Source organism: Sceloporus undulatus, chromosome 2 (assembly GCF_019175285.1).
Source record: "Sceloporus undulatus isolate JIND9_A2432 ecotype Alabama chromosome 2, SceUnd_v1.1, whole genome shotgun sequence".
NCBI classification, from domain to species: Eukaryota; Metazoa; Chordata; class Lepidosauria; order Squamata; family Phrynosomatidae; genus Sceloporus; species Sceloporus undulatus.
Genome location: NC_056523.1, coordinates 29,666,493 through 29,686,964, shown reverse-complemented (window position 1 = coordinate 29,686,964; position 20,472 = coordinate 29,666,493). Strand labels below are relative to the sequence as shown.

The following is a 20,472-nucleotide window of genomic DNA, read 5'->3' as shown; positions in this document are numbered from 1 at the left end:
CTGTTTGCTATCATAAATGCTCCTGCCACAGAGCTTCCTCATTCCCTCCAACTGTTTGCTATCATAAATGCTCCTGCCACAGAGCTTCCTCATTCCCTCCAACTGTTTGCTATCATAAATGCTCCTGCCACAGAGCTTCCTCATACCCTCCAACTGTCTTGATTTGGCAACGACAATCTCAATTATTCTCGTCATTCCATTTTTGTAGCTGCTTTTAAAACGTCCCTGCTATTTCTCCTCATCCTCCCACTTTCCCTCTTTGTCCAAAGCTTACTTCAGTTGATTCAAACAGAGTTCAACATGCAAAAGTAGTTTGCACTCAGTTAACTCAGTAGGGGTGAGAAAAGAGAAAGGGCAGAGTCTTGCTTTTCCCATTAGGCTCAGGCAAAAACAAACTGCTACCGTGTCTCCTAGCTTGTCTATTTTCCCTCAATAATAATTTTTGCCATCTTGATAACACTCTGATGTTGCTTGGCCTAGAAATGTTGCTGGGTATTTTTTATAAAATAAAATCGCCACAGTTCTGAATAGCAACTTTCTGTTAAAGAAATATTCAGCGTCACTTTGCTTAGAATCCAGCAAATTGTATATTACAGTGGTGTATATTTACAATTTCAAGTGAGCTGTAAGTCTCTCCATATAGTCCAAGGAACACAATTCTACGTGAGGCACTGAGAATAAGTTTTATTTATGAAATAAATAAATTTATGAAAGGGTTTTACCAACAAATGAATTTTAATAACCCAGTTTGGGCAAATGAGTCCAGGTCTATGGAGGAAACTATGTCCTCAAGAATCCTTAGTATCAAAGCAGGATTAATAGTCAGAAGAGAATATTAATCCAGGATAGAAAATCTGATACTATTTATCCATCATGCACAGCTGTAAGACAAATGGCTGCCCCACTTCCTGTATCTTCTGTACAATCCATATTTGCTTTCAATCTCTCCCAGAGGAAGAAAGTCACATTTCAATTTCTTGTTTGCATTTTCTGATAGATATGCCAGCATTTGAAGACCTCTTCAAGATTATGAAGGTACTAATAGGCAGCACCATATTCTTTCAAGTTTGTATCTATAAAGTTCATCATAATGAAATGGGAGGAAAACAATTCTCTTGCCCATTGTAACAACCCCAAATCCTCCACCCTATTATAAGGGCAGTAATTATCACAAGTAGGCCAAGGATGCTGATTTGAGAATTATTTTGATGTGCCACTTTTTCTAGACTAAGAGTGTGCAACTGGTGACCTTTCAAATGTTCTTGGACTACATCTTCATCACCCCTCACCACTGGCGGATGAGAGCTCTGGTACCACAGTATCTGGAAAACTCCATGTCCCCCATTCCTGCTCTAGATCGAGTGCTGTCACATCAGTGGAGTCAAATGAGAGCAAGTGTGCATTTTCATATGTGACCATATATAGCACTGCCATCTGAAAGTCATTTTCACAAGTCTCCATCTCAAAAGGCACCCCCATTCCAAGGAGAATCATAGAGTCATAGAGTTGGAAGGGGCCTCATGGGCAACTGAGTTCAACTCTCTGCTCAGTGCAGGATCTCCAGCTAAAGCAGTTAGCTGTCCACAGTGACATCACTAGGGGGTTGCATGGGTGTGGACTGCACCAGGTGACACCCTAAGAGGGGGATGACACCATTGCTTCCTGAGCATCTGCCTTTTGCCAGAAACAGGCTGTGGTGATCACCTGCATCTCTCCAAAATGAGGAAGAGATGGTGTGAGTACGGAGAGGCTCAATGGGAAGAGAAAAGAGAACCCCCATATATATATATATATAAATTTTAGTTTAAGAACATCGCATCTTACAAAATTTTCACTTTAACCACATGAATCCATGTACATTTAGGCAGTCAATCTGATATTGTAATTTAAAGGTATAATTTTAATTTTGCTAGTTGTTTCTGTCACAACATGATGATATGTGGGCATTATGATTTATGAGTAATATTAGTACAAAATATTACTAAAGATTCTGTTTCATGTCATATGAGAGGAGATCAATGGGGGAGGTGACACCATAAATTGCCACACTGGGTGATGCCAACCCACCAATTTTTCTGCCACTCTGTATTCTAAGGTAAGCAATGGCAGATTATTGGGACTCTTAACAACACAGCATGTGTGTATACATGGATGTGCATGTTTATAAGCACACATGAAGAATGCATCTGCATGCCTTACAATAGCACACCACTATACAGATCAAAATTTTCATTTCAAAAACATTGTTCTATAGCAAGGAGGATGGGATGAGAACTGCATATTCATACAGTGGAAAGCTGCATATCAAGATATATTCTGACTCATTAGCCTACATTTGAGATTCTGCCCATATTTGGCACCTTGAAGTGTACATATGCAAGTAAACATTCCTGCCGCCAAAAATCTACCCCAGCAGAATGTGCACCCAAAAAAAGAGCAAATTTTTGAATATAGCACTGGTAAAGTGAGAGAATATAATGAAATCACTGCATATCATGATTTCTGCCTGAAATGTGGTCAGACTGTATGTCAGCATTTTAACAGGGTTCCACTCTGAAATAATTTTTCCTGAACTATGGCAAGTCAATAACACTCTTATTTGGAGCAAAACATCTTGTATGTTGGGTTTTCTGATTTCATTCAGAAACTGAAAATTAATGCTATAATGAATATGGGAGGGGTATACCTACCATGAGGGAACTTCCAACTTCTAAAAATGGCCACTGAAGTGGCTCAGAGGGCCTGGATTGCATCCGGGAGAGACTCGGGTGGCAATTTGGCAGTGATTTCATTGCAATAACACCCGGCTGTCTCCCAAAATAGGACTGAATTTGAGAAAGGGAAGCCAGGGTTTTAACTCCATGAGATAGGGTCCTAAGTCATTTCTGATTTAGGGTGACACTAAGTCAAAACTATCATGAGATTTTCTTGAAAAGATTTATTCAGAAAGATTTGCCATTGCCTTCCCCTGAGGCTGAGAGACTATGACTTCCCCAAGGTCACCCAGTGGGTTTCATGGCCCAGCTGAGAATCAAACCCAGGTCTCCAGAGTTGTAATCCAACACTGGCTCTAATATCACCAGCTAAAGGCAGCAGAATCTTTCTCCCTCTTAAGAACTAAGTGGTGCCCTCTGTAGACTCCAAGGATGCCTGCATAGAGCTGAGTAGCTTGGTTGGTAGGTTGCTTGGTTACGTTATACTCTGCAGAAATGTAAAATATATACTTTGCAGAAATGTAAAATAGCAGTGCCTTTGCTGCCTTAGCATTGTGAAACTGTCTCTTTGGAAAGTCAATAAAGGCCCACTGGAAAAGAGAGGAGACAACAGTGCTGGATGTTACACATTATCTCTTTTTCTTATTTCAGCTTTGTTCTTCCATTAGCTCATCTGTTCCAACCCATCCCACTTCTTTAATGTTTATAGCTCTTGCTATACAACAGAGCTTAGAACTGACAGATGACAAGCAAGAGCCTGTAACTGGGATGGGATTGGATGACAATGGTTTAATGATGGTTCATGTGGAAAAATCTTATTGCTCCTAAAATGAAGTTTTGGATGGATTTAAGGATGTTTTGTATTATAATTTTTTACAAATGCCTTTTAAAAACAATCATAAAAGTAATGATAAAACATAACAGCCTTAAAATAACTAGCAGTGAATAATCCTAACAATCATCTGTCTGATGAGTAACACATTATTATTATTATTATTATTATTATTATTTAAAAAACAGAAATTAGAAATTAGTAACAATAAGAATAGAGGTAGTGATAGCGATTGCAAATACAGAAGGAAATCAAACAGGACAGAGGAATCAACAGGTGATGAAGAGGCATGAATTAAAGGTTATTACAGCAATGGTTTTCATCACACTGTTATATATAAGCTAAACTGCTTGTTGGTGATCTTCAACTACTCTTAATCCAGAAGATTCTCTAACTTCATTATCATCATCCTAACCATTCTGCCATTGAACATCATAATCTATTTTAATGATTCCCCATTAGCTTTCTGCAGGATCTGCCTTTGAGAACTGAATACAGTGCTTTGTGATCTTCACTTTCCTTTTTATTACATTTCCTTTTTTATTCAGAAGGTCTACTCTTGGCCTGAAGCTCAAGTGTCTGGAGAGTACCTGGGGAAACAGTTGCAGCACTGATGGGAGAGCTTTTCCTGGCCTTAAAGAACACACTACTGACTGCAGCCCTCTAAAGTTCCAACTGTGTGAGAGTCCCAAAACCGATACAGAGCGGGCATTATTGCTAGAATCCTGTTGGTGCACTATTCCAGTGGCTGTACTCTTTCTGGGGTTGTATAATGGAGTGAAGGAAGCCAGACAAAATCTGTTAGATCTAAATTTACAGATTGAGACTATTTATGCTTTGCTTCTTTCACAGCAACTGTGCGTGCAATGCATTCCTTCCTACTGCTCCTGCCTATGTGGGTGTAAATAATGCCAATGTTACATATTTAAAGAATTATGTTCAATAATGCATCCAGTGCATAACCTGTTAGAGTTAGCTATCTTGGCATGCTTATACACAGCACTTTCTAGTTAGCATGCTACTATAGGAGTTTAGGCACAGTATGTGTTCATGCAATTTCCTGTTGGCATTTTTGTTGTCTGGCTTTGAGTTGTTTTCAATTTATGTTAACACCAAGGTAAACATATCCTGGGGTTTTCTTGGCAAGAGTTATCCAGAGGAGGTTTGCTACTCCCTTTCCTTGAGGTTGAGAGCATGTGACTTCCCCAAAGTCACCCAGTGGGTTTCATGGCTGAGATGGGAATCAAACCCTGGTCTCCAAAGTCATAGCTGGTATTAGTCACACCCTTTCTCTTCCCACATGAGTTACGCAACAGTTGATTTGAATATGTTCATCTTGTAGTCTTAAGGTTTCCCTCTCTCTCCTCCATATTTGAAGAGCATGTCTTACTGAGCCTCTCACTAAGATGTGCTATGAAAACTTGAGTATTTGCAAGTAAATCTACTTCATATGTTTTTACAAAGAAGTCTATGCTTACTTTATTATTCAGCTGGAATTTGTGTGTGTGTGTGTGTGTGTGTGTGTTGGTGTCGGACTGGTTGTTGCTCACCTTCTGTTGTAAATACTAATTTCTCTGCTTGTTAGATAGCCTATTGTCTCTCACATTCACCAATGTAACTAACTCACAGATCTGCATTAGACAGGACTGAATCAGTGAAACAATCTGCCAATACTCAGTTTTCCTTAACATACCACAGCTGTATAAAATGTTGATGTTCTTCTGCCTGAGCTCCTGGTTCAGCTCCCTTACCCACATATCCTGCCTTATGGTGGAAAAATTAACTTAACATTTGGGAATAGCAATAGCAAGCACATTTCTATACCGCTTATCAGTGCACATAAGCACTCCCTAAGCAGTTTACAAATTGTAAGCTAATTGCCCCCAACAATCTGGGTACTCATTTTAGTGACCTTGGAAGGATGCAAGCCTGAGGTGAGCTTGAGCCCATTCACTGGTATTGAACTCACAAATGTATGGTTTTGAGTGAGTGGCTGCAGTACAGGCATTTAACCACTATGCCACCAGGGAAGGACTGTGTAAAGATGTCTTTACTTGGAAAGAGTTTTAAAATGTATGTTCTGCCTGGAAAAGTCTTAGATTTAGTTACTGGCACCTGTAATTTTAAAAGATCAGAAACTGCAAAGCTGAAAAGAATGTGCTTGAGAGAATCAAGGGCCTGTTACAGACTGCCAAAATAAAGCTGCTTCGGGTCTCTTTGGAGGTATGCTATTTAAATGATGCATGGGTCCTAAGAGTCCAGAGGTCACGCCAAAGCCACACTCCATTCCTAAGCACTGGAGTGCAACTTTGGTGCAGCTTCCGGATTCTTAGGATGCATGCATCATTTAAATAGCATACCTCCAAAGAGACCCGAAGCAGCTTTATTTTGGCAGTCTGGAACAGGCCAAGGACATCAAGCAATTTGGACTCACCCAGTAAGTAACATCACTGTAGGGCAGGGTAGGAAAGAGAAGAACCTGCTATAACAAACCATTCTCTTCCTACAGAAAATAGTGCTTGGAATAGGTTTTTTTTTTTTTTACTATGCCTCCCAGAATTCAGGGTTCAGGGTATTGTAATCCAAAAAAAGTATTTTTTTTTTCAAGCTCTGCTGTTTCAAATTCACCCACAGAAAAAATGCACATGGAAATACTCTGCCAAAGAAGCTCCTGGAAGGCTTGTAATTTCTCATGGCCTCCCTGATCTTTGAAGAAGCCACACTGATTGGCCTCCACAATCATAACCAGAAACGCTTTCCTGTGGAGGAAAATGTTATATGCCAGAATTGGCCCCAAGACAGGGGTTGTCTAGTGGTGATGTTCAATAGCAGAGAGGGGAGGAACAGAAACTCTCAGAATAGCTCAGTGATAACAGGGCTCAACAATCGATCCTGACACATTGCTATTCAGGACAGAAATGATTCACTTGTTCTCTCTTCTTGCAGCTAAAATAAATAGGATGCTATTCACAAGTTTGCAAAGGGTAAAGGTGCCATCATGGAGAGTAAAGAAGAAAAAAGCTGGCAATAAGTATTAAAAAGGTCTTCCAGCTCCTCACCCCTAAAACCCAGCCTGGATAAAACCCAACCTCGGTTCACATTATATGTGCACTATGGAAGTAATGACAGCAAAAATAACAGTACAGGAGCTCAAACCATTCAACAATTCGTCTTTGACAGGAGACAATCCACTTAAGCACATGGTGAGTAGGGGGTTTTGATGCTTAATCCTTCTCTGTGAAACTGAACTCTCTATGGCCAGGTGGGTGGTGGAAGTAAACAAAAATTTAAAAGACAATGTGATCCCAATAGGATTATAGTGTCTCAATCAAGGGAAGTAATAGTGCCATTCTATTCTGCTTTGGTCAGGCTTCACCTAGATGGGTACCACAATTCAAAAAGAATGTTGAAAGCTGGAACATGTCTAGAGGAGGTTGGCCAAAATGGTGACAGGTCTGGAAACCATGTACTATGAGGAGTAGCTTAGAGAGCTGGGTATGTTTAGTCTGGGGAAGATAAGGTTAAGATGATAGCCCTCTTTAAATATTTGAAGGGATGTCATATTGAGGATGGAGCAACCTTATTTCCTCCTGTTCCAGATACTAGTACCTGGAGCAATGGATGTAAACTACAGGGAAAGAGATTCCACCTCAACGTTAGGAAGAACTTCCTAACAGTAAGAGCTGTTCAGTGTTGGAAAACGCTGCCTTGGAGAGTGGTGGAGTCTTTGGGGGTCTTTAAACAGAGGCTGGATGGCATCTATCTGGAGTAGTTTGACTGTGTGTTCCTGCATGGTAGGAAGTTAGAATGGATGACCCTTGTGGTATTTCCCAACTCTATGATTCTATGATCTCTGGCAGGCTTTTTGGGTTTCCCTTTCTCCAAGAGGCACAGTTTATTATTGCAAGGATGCATGTTAGCACTTGAAGGTAAGGAGCCCATGAATTCCATGGCTGAGCACTATACTGAGCACGCACATAGAAGCCGAGTTCTCAGTATGTCCAGCTAAAGCAAGGATGTGTGAACCAGAGGCTGACTGTTTTCCCCCACACCATGTTTCCTGTCACCATTTTGAGATGGATTTTGGAGAAAAATTGATGCATTTTGAGGTGCTTAAAGGAGATAGGGGGTTGGGGTTTTTTTTTGCATGTTTTCATTTTTTTTGGAAAGAAAGGGCTTTCTGTACAATTTGGGGGCAAAAATTGTCTCCAAAATTATTATTTTAAAAATAACAGGGTTTTGGGGGGGGAGCTTCACAGTCTGCAGAAGTGGGGCACAGGGGTGGCATGTTGCCCATGGGCCACAATTTGCATGCCCCTGAGCTAAAGAGATCAGACAGCAGGGAAAGACCTCAAACCCAGGATGTCATAGGGAGAAGTCCTGGCAGTTCAAGGGGGTTTGAAGTGTTATAGAGGTATGCTGTTGATGAACTACAAGTCTCTGCCTAATGTATTATGCAGTTACTGTATTATGATAAAATGTGGTTGGCATACACACTGCCTTAAACTGTTTGGTGAAACAGTGAAATAAATGACATAACTTACATGCTTGATATATAAAGTCAGCATGGCATAATGGTTTTAGTAATGGACTATGGCTCTGGGAATCATGGTTCAATTTCCCACTCAGCTATGAGATGACCTTAGGCAAGTCACATGCTCTCAGCCTTAAGGGAAGGCAAAGGCAAACTCTTCTGAACAAATCTTGCCCAGAAACCCCCATGATAAGTGGAGTCAGAAACAAGTTGAAGTCACACAGCAAATACTTGATATACACTCAGTGGACAGTACAATGCATGCTAAAATGAGATGGTCTGAAGGGAATCATGGGCAACCTATACTTATGGGTCACACCCTGGTATTTCATGTTAACAGTGGGGAAAAATCAGGTATAGGATTCTAAGTCACTATTAATTTAGCGTAATAAACCAGACCAATCTAATGTGCCACAAACACAAGACAAGAGCAAAAAACATCTGCACAGCTAATAACTCAAGCAAATAATCTTATCTACATGCTGTCATAAAACTTGTAACATTCATGTAGGTATTATATTTTCAAGACATTAAGCACTTGCAAATTTGGGTTGACAATATCCCAGCTTGTTTTTGTTTTTTAAAAAAGAAAGAAATCTGTTGTCTGTGACATAATGTAAATAACAATTAAGTGGGGTCAGGCCAAGTCTTCACTCAAATATGTTGTTAACTCATGCCATAATGCAGCGGTTCCCAACATTTGTTGGGCCGCGACCCCCTTTGGGGACCAAAGTCCCGCCCGCAGCCTCCCTGATCGGTTGGGAGGCCGGGAAGGGGCGGGACTTTCGGCTGTCTACAAGCCCCAGCGGGCTTTGCGGCCGGAAGTCCCGCCCCTTCCTGGCCTCCCAAACAATTAGGGAGGCTGCTGAGGAAAAAGGGGCGGGACTTCCGGTCGCAAAGCCCGCTGGGGCTTGCAGTCCCGTCCCCTTCTCCCCGTGGTTGTCTGGCAGCCCCGGGGAGGAGAGGAGGAAGCGGACCCCCGTCCCTTCCTCCCCGTGAGTGCTTGCACCCGCGGGAAGGAAGGGAGAGGAGGAGGGACCCCCGCTTCCATTCCCTTCCTCCCCGTGGGTGCTTGCACTCGCGGGAAGGGAGAGGAGGAGGCAGCCCCCGCTTCCATTACCTTCCTCCCCGTGAGTGCTTGCACCCGCGGGAAGGAAGGGAGAGGAGGAGGCGGCCCCGCCTCCATTCCCTTCCTCCTTGCGCGTGCCTGTGCCAGTGCGGGCATTTGCAGGGAGAAGGGAAAGGAGGGAGCCCCACCCCCTTCCCCTTTTCCCCTGCTCCAGTGCCGGCACCATGGGGAGAAGGGGAGGGGGCGGGGGGATTCCCAACCTGGCGAACCCCCAGAAGGGGTCACGACCCCCAGGTTGGGAACCCCAGCCATAATGGAAAGGAATCTGCATTTTACTCTTTATGAAGTCTATCTGATGCTCAACTTCCAAATTACAGGGTATATTCAAAGTGTGTATATGTTTGCATTTCTTTACATCAAGGATGGGCACCTGTCGGTTTCCAGATGTTTTTAGACTGCAAGTCCCAGCATACCTCACCGTTGTCCATCCTGATTAGGGCAGATAGAAGATGATTTCCTACAAGAGCTAGAAGCATAAAATTCTGGAGCTACATCACTTTATGTAGTTACAGCACTATGATTCCACTTGAAATGCCATGATTACATGCTACGGAATCTTGGGATTTGTAGTTTGGTGAGGCACTTGAGCTCGCCAGCTGAGAATTCTAAATGACCATTTCTAAACTCCAGCATGCTGTAATGATTTGAGCATTGGATTACGACCCTTGAGGGTTCGAATCCTCACACAGCCATGAAAACTGGGAGTCCTTGGGCAAGTCCCATTCTCTCAGGGTTGTCTTCATTGGACATTTATTCCAGATTCCCCAAGGACTAACTTTGTCCTGTTTTTACGACACAGGGCCCAAACCCCAAATTGGGTACAAATTGTTTTTACAACATCTGCACCCTATTTGTTCTTTCCTCTCCTTAATCCACATTTTTAAAACTTATATTTTGCTGTGGTTTCTGGCTACTGACTCTCCCCACAGCTGCAATGGGTGGCTACCTTCACATGCAATTCCTGTGAGCTGTCCGTTGCTGCCATTGTGAGCATGAGTTTCTCTGAGGTCAGAATGGGGCACTTAACGTTGATTACATGGCTGGCACTGGGCACCCATCATTGCTGCACAGAGAACAGGTAACAGGAGGAATTCATAACAGCTCCACATCCAGAATAATTCAGGGGCAGCCTGGAGTATTCTGGCCAGGGAAGACAAGCCCTCAGTCTCAGAGGAAGGCAAATGCAAACCAGGGTCACCACAAGTCAGAAATATCTTTAAACAAAACAATAATAACAAATGGCAAATCCCATGATTGCACAGAGCAGATTTATGGCAGTTTAAATAAAACCATAACATTGTAAGTATAAAGTGTGAAAGGGCCCCTGGTCTACAAGATGGGCACATATTTAGCATATGTACCCAAACAGGGTGTGTGCCTGCACATATCTGAATAAGTATGAAAATATATAGACATGTAGTCATGTAGAATCAGTATGTAGAGAGATCTTTTAGAACCTTCGAGACTAACTGAAAGGGAGAGGTTGGCAGCATGAGCTTTCCTAGATTAAAGTCTACTTCCTCAGATGTATTTGGTGGAGTGAAAAGCCAGGGACAGACCTATATATGCCATTAGTGTGTGAGAATATCAATTCAAATTCAGAATCCTTTGTGTATGGAAATGAAGTGGCAAGTCCAGTTTTAATGATGGCTGTTGGTGGACCAAGACAGAAGAAACAAGCCAGAGGTGGGGAGAATGGATGAGTGTGGGAAACAGAGAGTGATGTGATGAACAGGCCAAGGGTGTTCGCATGATAAGATATGTGACTGGATCAGCCACATTGGGCTGTGATCCCATCCACTATTTGCACATGATGCATAAGTTGTCTTTGGGCCCAGACAGGCTCTCCCCAACTATATTAAAAGAATGGGGAGGGGAGAGTCCTTTCCTCAGCCATTTCCTTATCATAACTAGAGATGTTAGAAAGTGGCTAAATTATGTGAAAGAATAACCAAATCAGGTCCATCCAGTCCAATCCCTCTGCCATGCAGGAACTCTCAATCAAAACATCCCTGACAGATGACTGTCCAGCCTTTGTTTAAAGACCTCACACTATAAAGCATGCCAGAGGTGAATCACATTCTTAGGCAGCAAGATGTACAAGTGCTGCCATGCTACTTTAGGTCTCTCAGTCCTTAAACAGCTTCTACCATATGAATAAGTTAGAAAGATTGGATTATCGTCTCAGTTCTATGTTCCAGTTCCTAGACTTATTTTGGGGTCATATTATTTCAGAGTACTGAGGTCTGAAAATATAAAATCAATTTTCTTATATTGCTGGAAAGACATGAAAAGTGGCCCTCTGTTACCTTTTAGCACCATTCACTAGGACATCGGATGTTAAGGTAGCACAGGAAGGAAGATTTGTGCTCTAGGAACAAAAAATGAGAATAGGTGCTAAAGAATATTTTCATATTTCAGGAGCTAGTAGAGATTATCATGCCACTGTGAGGCATAGCTATATCACCTAAGTATGATATTACTATTTCCATTCAAATTTTCTTAGACCAGCCTCTTACAATGCAAGGAAAGCTCTTTCCCATCAAGCTGCTGTGATGTAAACTGATACCACTTTTTAATTAGGAAATGCTTTTACTTTAATCTCCCAACACATTTGGTCTAAATCATTCCAGCTAATGAGTTGCTGATGTCCATCTGTTAACAGCTGCTAAAGCTATCAAACTGATTTCAAGTCATGTGTATACCAATATAAAGAAGGGAAGTTGCTGTTGGGAATTATAATAAAAAATCCACCAAACTGTGGACCGTTACAGATGGGCCTTAAACTATGGACTCCGTCCGTACTAAGGTTAAAAAGGGGTGGCACTTCCGGACGCCCCTAACCCTAGTACGGACTGAGTTCGTACAAGATGGCGTCACGAACGCGCCGCCTCCAAACGAGGCGGCATGGACGTGATGCTTAATGCGCCCTTTCCACGGAGCAGGAGGAGCTCCGAAACGGAGCTCCTTCCTGGTTTGTGTCGCTGGTGCAGCCATGTGAAGGCTGCACCAGTGACACAAATCAGAGTCCCTGCTGCCGTTGGGGTGTCCTTGGGGCTTGAAGCCCCAAGGACACCCCTTTCCAGGCTGCGGGGAAGGGGCCTTTTGCCGCTTCCCCACGGCCCAGAAAGCAGCGGATCGGGGCCTCGGAGGCTGCCGTTCTGGCAGCTGAGGCCCCGATACAGTGGGGAAAGGGGCGGGTGCAGGCCGCCCCAAAGGGGCGGTCTGTAACGCGCCAGTGATACCTTTATTGGCCAACCAAATTGCACAATATACATATTGCAAGCTATTGAAGCTTCACTGGCTTCTTCATTAGGCAAGGTGTTACAAACCAAATAGGAGAAGAAAACTGAAGATGTTAGTCATAGGCTTGCATTTTTCTGTTTCTCTTCTTAGTTAAGATGGTATGAAGGGGCATATCTTGTAGCTGGCACCTTCTCCTTCTGGCCATGTGGCAACTGAGAGATTCTTAAAGTCAAGGAAAGTTAACATCCATTTGCATCACAACAAAGATACTTCCTTTGCAATCCAATATGTCTCCATCCTAAATTGGGAATTACGTTGCCTTAAAAAAATACCACTGGCACCATGCAAAGTTTCCATTACTGAGCTTGTTTGACAGACAAAAGAAACCACTTCCCCACACAATATATGATTAACTCAGTGCCATAGGATAATGTAATGGCCACTAGCTTAAATGGTCAGTTTCCTAAATTCCGGTGCGGTACAGACTGCCCCAAAAGGGCGGCCTGCCAGTGCCTGTTTTTCCGCCAGAAGGAAGCCTCAGCCACCAAACAGCGAGGCTTCCCGCAAAAAGTGGGTTCTTTTGAAGCCACGGTGGTGGCATAACAAGTGTGCCACTGGTGCACTCATTACGTAAGTGCCACATGGCGCCATGTGGGCACCACGTGGCACTTACGTAACAATGGTGGTGCCCACGTAAACAGGGCTCCACCATTGTTATGCCCTCGTTACGTGCGAGGATTGTGGGGCGTGTGTGGGCACTCTGTCCCCTAGGCAACCCTCACATGTGATGAGGACACCTGAAAGGCTGGTATGTACCGGGCCATTATTTTTTAAAAAAACAGAATTTTGGAGAGATGGCACATGGGAAAATGTTGAGTGAGGGAAAAGGAAATGCCATCATTTTCACTTACTGTGTATATTTGAACTGCATAACCCAGTGTTTCCCAAACATTGTTTTTCCAGATGTTTTAGACTTCAGCTCCAGAATCCCTGACCGTTGGTTAAGCTTGCTGGGGCTTCTGGAAGTCAAAGTCCAAAATATATGGAGGACATAAGTTTGGGAACTACTGGGAAAACAAGTAGTTATGCTGTTCTTGTCATCAACTACCCTCAAGTCGATTTCAACCAATGGCAACCCTATGATTGAGAGATCTCCAAGTCACCCTATCTTCAACTGCCCTGGTCATCTCTTTTTCCTATTGCCCTCAACTTTACGAAGCATTATAGTCTTTTCTAGTAGTTCTTTCTTTTCATGACATGGCCAAAATATGACAATCTCACTTTAGTCATCTAAGGGCCGTTACAGATGGCCCTAAAGGGATGGCTTGATGCCACCCCTTTGAGCGCCGGATCAGGGCCACAGCAACTGCACACCATGGCCTGATCCAGCATTTTTCCAGTTCTCAAAGAAACGACAAAATGCCGCTTCTTTTTGGGGTGGAAAAAACCCACCCTTTCTGCAAAGGCAGCAGCTATTCTGCATGTCTGTGGCATGCGGTGTCTAAATGCTGCACTGCTGGAGTGCCACAATGCCGCCTGCCATCTGGTCAGGCGGGTGGCATGATGCCGGCTTGGGGACAGCATCAGGGTGTGCATCATCTAAACACCACGCCCCACACCACCCCTAAGCCGGTGCTTACTACTGCTCTGTTTCAGCCTTTTGGTTTCTAGGAAGAGTTCAGCCTTGATTTGCTTTAGGACCCATTTATTTGTCTTTTTTGCAGTGCACAGTATTCTCAGAACCTTTCTCTAACACCACTTCTCAAATGAGGTGACTTTTTTTTCTCCTGACAGCTTTCTGTACTGTCCAACTCTCACATCCATACATACAAATGGGAAATACAATGGCATAGACAATCCTAACTTTAGTATTTAATACATTGGGCCCTTCCTAATTGATGTATGCTGGAGGTGCGCCTGCGTATGACGCGGGCACACTTATGTATCTTGATACTTCAGGATCTTGTCTAGTTCTTTCATAGCTGACCTTCCAAGTCCTAATCTTCCTCCAATTTCTTGACTGCAGTCTGCACTCTGATGTTTGAGCTCAAGTATTGAAAGCCTTGAACTGTTTTGATCTCTTCATCATCTACTTTAAAATTATATAGATTGTCTTTGATTATAACTTTTGTTTTCTTGATGTTCAGCTATAAACCTGCTTTTGCGCTTACTGCTTTGACCTTCCTCAATACTCTTTCCATATCTCTGCTATTTTCTGCTAGTATTATGGTGTCATCTCCATATCTTAGATTGTTGATGGGCATAATCCATACATGTACACTAGTCATCTCTTGTGGAGCTCAACCCAGCATATCATTGCACATGCTGCAGTGGAGTGATAGAGGTGTGCATACATGCACATGCTTTATAGCCACCCCTGTAACCTTCAGGCATTCTGCTGAGCTGAAAGAGACCGAGTTCATGGTGGCAGTGCAATTTGACTTGGCTTGTGACAATGATGATGATGATGATGATGATGATGATGATGATGATAATAATAATAATAATGTTTATTTGTATAATGGCAAAGAATGCCTGAGCCATTCCTAAATCCTGCAGTAGGGCAAAATATGAGGCTAAGCCATATATATCTTCAAGTATACAAGAGCCCAATGAAAGCTTTTGTTCTCAACTCTGTTCACACAGAACAGAAGTTCACTAGGTTCTGCCTTGCTAACATGGCCTTATCCCAGCACCAAGTTGGAGGACAACCCCATACTGTATTAACATTCACATCACAACTTTTCTCTATGCCCTCCCCACATCAGCACTTTGCACCACTGGAAAACTGGCTAAAAGGTTTCCCAGACTACCCAATCTCTTTTATGAAAGGCTGTTGTCTCCTCTGGACAGCACCACCTCTGGATGTAGTGCTCCCATCAGGTTGGCTACCTTAAATATAGCCTAGAGCATAGGTACACTGACTCAGAGGCATGGTGAGAAGTATTGATATAATTACGTGCTAATTTCACTCTTGAAGGACACAACAAGTAATATTAGAAATTTTCTTCCCTCTGTTAGGAAATCTTTGCTAAATGCCCAGTTTTCAAAGATCATTTGTAATTTTATTCTGCACAAAATTCACATGTGGATAGCTAAACAGGAAACAGTATTTTCTGTATAAAAATTGTGAATTTTTCACCAAATAAGTCTTTCTAGAAAATGCTATTTTTGGCACAGAGAACACAGTTTTCGGTAGAAAGCCATCACATGTCATTAGTGTAAAAGAAACCCCAAACTTAAGATTCTCATCAGTGAGGATTCTTCTTGTCGGAGTTTCCCAACACTCAGAAAAGATTGTTTAATTTTTTAAAATATTTTAGTATAATGTTTTGAATACATTTTGCATGCTTTGTATTTTTTTTTTTTTGTATATTCTTTCATACCTAATGATAATCCATGTGGAATGACAGCAAAGCATGCAATTCTCTCTGTCTTCCTACTTTTCCTTCCTGCCTTCCATCTGAAACATTAAGAAATTTTTGCTCATATAGCACTAGGTGCGAACCCAGGCAGATACTCCCGTTGACTTCTAATACCACTATCACCATCCCATGTGCCTATCCAGCATGTTCTTCAGTAACAACAATGAGCAATGTAGTTCCTTTAGTAAAATGACAATACCAACAAGAATGACTAGATAACATGGATATTGCAAACATTGGCCAACCTGAAAAACACACTAGCGCTTAAGTTGCACTGAAGTATTTGTGTACTGTACTACTCGAAAGAAAACCAGCATGATGTAGTGGTTTGAGTGTCGGATCATGACTCTGGAGATTAGGGTTTGAATCCCGGCTTGGCCATGTAAACCCGCTGGGTGACCTTGGGCAAGTCACACTCAACCTCAAAGGATAGCAATGGCAAGACTCCTCTGAAGAAATTTGCCAAGAAAACTCTATAATAGATTTGCCTTAGGATCACCATAAGACAGAAATGATTTGAAGGTACACAACAACAACAACCACCACCTAGAAAAACTCCATGAAAATGGGTACTCAGCACTGATTGCATCAAACTGTTAGGAGGCAATCCGTTACCACTTGATTCACATTTCTAGATATCTCAGACATAATTTCTTACTTTTATAAGAAACTGATTGTACAGGTTGGAGAATGCAGAAAACGTTCTGAGCAAACATTTTTTTCTAAAAGTTTTGTTGTTCAAAAGACAAAGGTCTTTTTTAACACTTCACGATTACAGCACTTTTACTGCCATGGCTGCATCCCTCAAAATCCTGGCATCTGTAGCTTGGATAGGCACTATGGCTCTCTGGCAGAAAAATCTAAATAATTCTCAGAACCACAAATATAAGTATTTTTAGGATGGGCTCATGGAATTTAAATTGTTGTCAAAGTGTAATAAATTGGGTAGTGTGAAAAAGACCTAAATGTAGGCATTATTTCCTTCCAAACACATGTATACTAAATAATAAAGGAAAACAACAACCTTGTATTGGGCTTGTGAAATTGCACAGGGTGGGTTTTTGTTCTTGAAGAATATTGATCTATCCTGCTAGTAGGGCCCTCATTATATAGTAGCCTTGGCTCAGCTGCTTTGACAATGGTCCAAAACACACTGCATAAATGATCCAGTTTGAGACCACATTAACTGTCCTGGCACAGTGCTAGGGAATCCTGGGAATGGTAGTTTATTGTGGCACCAGAGCTCTCTGACAGAGAAGGCTAAATGTCTCACAAAACTAGAGTTCCCAGAATTCCTTAGGATTGAGCCAGGACAGTTAAAGTGGTCTCAAACTGGATTATGTATGCAATGTGTTTTGGACCAATGGTCCAATTTTCTATTTGGGTCCAGCCTATAGATTACACATTAGCTCCACCAAACATGCCCAGTCATTATTACAAATTGCTTCTGCTTTTCTCCCTGTCATTTCTTCCCCTTCATATTTCCAGTGGCTTTCCATTCTTGTTCTTTTTATGACCAAAACCCCAAGGAACTTCACACACAGTGGTGGAAGCACAGTGTGATGGACCATTAAGGTTACCATTCAAAGGTCCACTTGGTGTTTGCAAATCAATAGAATTGATTTTCCAAGAGCAATGTAAGCAAAACCAGAAATCCTCCCACTTCTTGTACAATGAACTCAACCATATAACATCCTTTTAGATAATGCAATGAAGTACTGCTGAACAATGGGCAGCTGTCATGTGCAGGATTATGCAGTATACATGAAAGTCAGCCCAGTGACTTATTTCACAGGAGATTTATTTTACAAATGTCAAGCCACTCTGTCTTTACTTTCTTAAAACTCATTGACAAAATGACAAACTTAGGAGGTATTTGGAAGTTTGAAATCAATACTGTTTCCCAGCCACCCCAATACAGCTAGTAGCTGCCAGTATGAAAAATAAAGAAATATGGGATTTTTCTGAATTACAATTATTCCATGTTTATTCCAGAAATATGCTTTGCTTTCTGGCTACTGAGGCATTTGTGTTATCAAGCATAAGCATAACATTTTAGAAATAATAATTTGCTTATCCTCTGGATTATATTTTTGAAAAATTAATATCTCTACAAATGAATTATCTATAGTAAATAGCATGTTTACACAATGCTTTAGAATATATTAAATGATTACTAAAACTCTAATTATTAGTGCCATTCATCACTGGTCACTGGATATGAAATGACCATATCCAGTTTTAACTCTCATGCTTCACTACCACACTATACTTATAGGACACCAGACTGCACTAAAGGCACATGCCAGCTGGACGTACTGGTATTAAGTTCCGTTTTAGCAGGAGAAATGAGGATTTTGTCCTGAAAACGCTCATCTGGGCAGCTTTAACTTTAATACTCATTTAGTTCCTCAGAACATTTGAAATGCAAGGCTTTAAACTTTAACTGAAAATACTTAGTTCCACCTTCCTCTCCCCCCAGTTTTCAAGTTAAGTGCACTCAGCTTTCAAAGAAAACATGACAGAAGCTGCAGATAAAAGCTAAGCAGTGAATGACAAAAGCGAACCTTTGTTTGTGTGTGCTTTCTGAGTATTAAGAGCCTACCACAACACAACAATTAATTGGTTTTTCTTGTACTTTTCAGAAACTTGGCATCTGCAATTGCCAGCTCCAGGAAGGGTTTTTTTTTAAATCTGAAAGTATTATATGTGACTTAATTTTGCAGTAAAAGCCTTAAAATTTCACTATGCAATCTCACCAGCTCCAAAACTTGTCGTTTTGCTCAGCAATGTCACCATTGTACACAATATTATACTGTTCCAAAATGCTGAATGTCATGTGCTATTTTGCATATTTTATTGTGTCATGTGGAACATTATAGACTAGATAAAGTCTACAGAAAACAACATCTTTAAGAAGTAAAATAGTTTTCTGCTTTATACAAGAAAGTCTGTAGGAAGATAAAATATGTCAAATGAAATGCTTATCCAAAAGTTTTACTGATCTGCAGTTTAACAAGAGACTCAATACTTAACTAGTTTTCTTCTTTTACTTAATACTTAATACCTTCCAAGAGCAGCAATACCTCATCTGCTGTATTACAGAATGGTACTATACACTGTACAATCCTTCCTTTATTTTCATCTTATTTCAAGAACTACATTACCCCATTTCTTCCACAATATCTGTATTTACACACGCACACACACACACACACACACATCCATATCATTGCCCAAACAGTCAATGACACATTAAACCTTATTCTCTATAATTCCTTGCCTATGCACATACTATTACAGTTGCATGAACTACAGAAGTTCACTCAAGCTCTTGCTTTCTTCACACAAAGTAGCAGATATTCTTATAAGCATCTTGGAATCACACACAAACAGAATTCAGATCAGGACGCAATTGCTCAAAGAGACACATACAACAAAGGTGGATTAAGGTTTCAAAACAAGTTCCTTTAGACAACACAAACTGACAGCTATAGTCACTGAGGGAACAATCTTAACTTACCGGAGCAAATATCACCATACACATTTACAAAAGGTTTTATAATCCAACTTCCCTCATCTGAAAGAAGACAAAGGATGGTTCATGCTAAAAATAAAGGCACCCAAAAAGCTCCTCAGTAGCCAGCAGTAGCTCCGTGTCCCTGGGTTTTTTTATGAAGCAAATAAAAGGAGAGCAAGAAAAATCAATGCTCAGGGAAAGTGAGATGATATACCAATCAGGCAGCAGCCACAGCCTTATTTGCTGGGGGGTGCTAGGGAAATGGTCTAATATTATCAGACAATGACTATACAGAGTCTAAAGGCAGGAATCCAATATTCCCCCCACACACTACACTTGGTGAGAAGAACCTGAACTGCTTCTGTAGTGTGTACTTAGCCACTGCCTACAAAAATGCAACGCTCATTACTCAGATCTGCAAATGCACTAACTTTGCTTTCTGGAAGATGCCAGGTGGCACTCCAAGTCCTTCTGGGCTTGATATATAAGCACATAAATGCACAGAACCATTTGATAAGAAAGTGGGAAGTGCAGACAGGGAAAACTTTCCATTCTTTCTATGCAGTGGAAGGTGCATACATCCAATGTTTGTATTCAGGGGCTCTCATTCATTTTAAAGCAGACAAACTGTGCATGGTAATTTGAGGTTCTTTTAAAAAGTGAATGAGGAAGCGCTTGTCCATGCCAAGGTGGTGGTGGTGGGGAGAGGAGTGGGAGAGGATGCTCGTACAGGCAGTCTATGGATGGTCAACAGGTAGCACTGTTTTCATTCTGAGAACAGGCCCAGAAATATTACATAAAATGACCCCCAAGGTGCAGAATTCAAACTCCAGTCAGCCCTCCTTATTCACTGATTTTTATCCATGGATTCAAGCATCCACAGCCTGAAATACTTTACAAATATACAAACTCCCATGGACAAACCTTGATTTTGCCTTTTTAACTGACAACATTTTGCTAGGCCATTATATTTAATGGGACTTGATCATCCAGGAAATTTGGTATCCATGGGGGTTCCTGGAACCAAACTCCAGTGGATACTTTTATTCAATTTTCTGTTGGAAGTTGTATT

General features: G+C 41.6%; 1 protein-coding gene across 2 annotated transcripts in view; it reads right to left on the bottom strand.

Annotated features, from left to right (window-relative positions):
• SYNPR (synaptoporin) overlaps positions 1–19,747 on the bottom strand; it is an 88,642-nt gene extending 68,895 nt beyond the window's left edge. Inside the window, exon 1 of one of the 2 annotated variants that reach the window (XM_042454296.1) lies at positions 19,404–19,747. Coding sequence is in view for 1 of the 2 variants with exons in the window: in XM_042454295.1 (XP_042310229.1) it covers positions 19,404–19,427 (24 nt within the window). In the remaining variant the exon portion in view is untranslated. The remainder of the gene's footprint in view (positions 1–19,403) is intronic. The other variant, XM_042454295.1, reaches the window with a different exon arrangement.
• Positions 19,748–20,472: the final 725 nt, after the last annotated feature.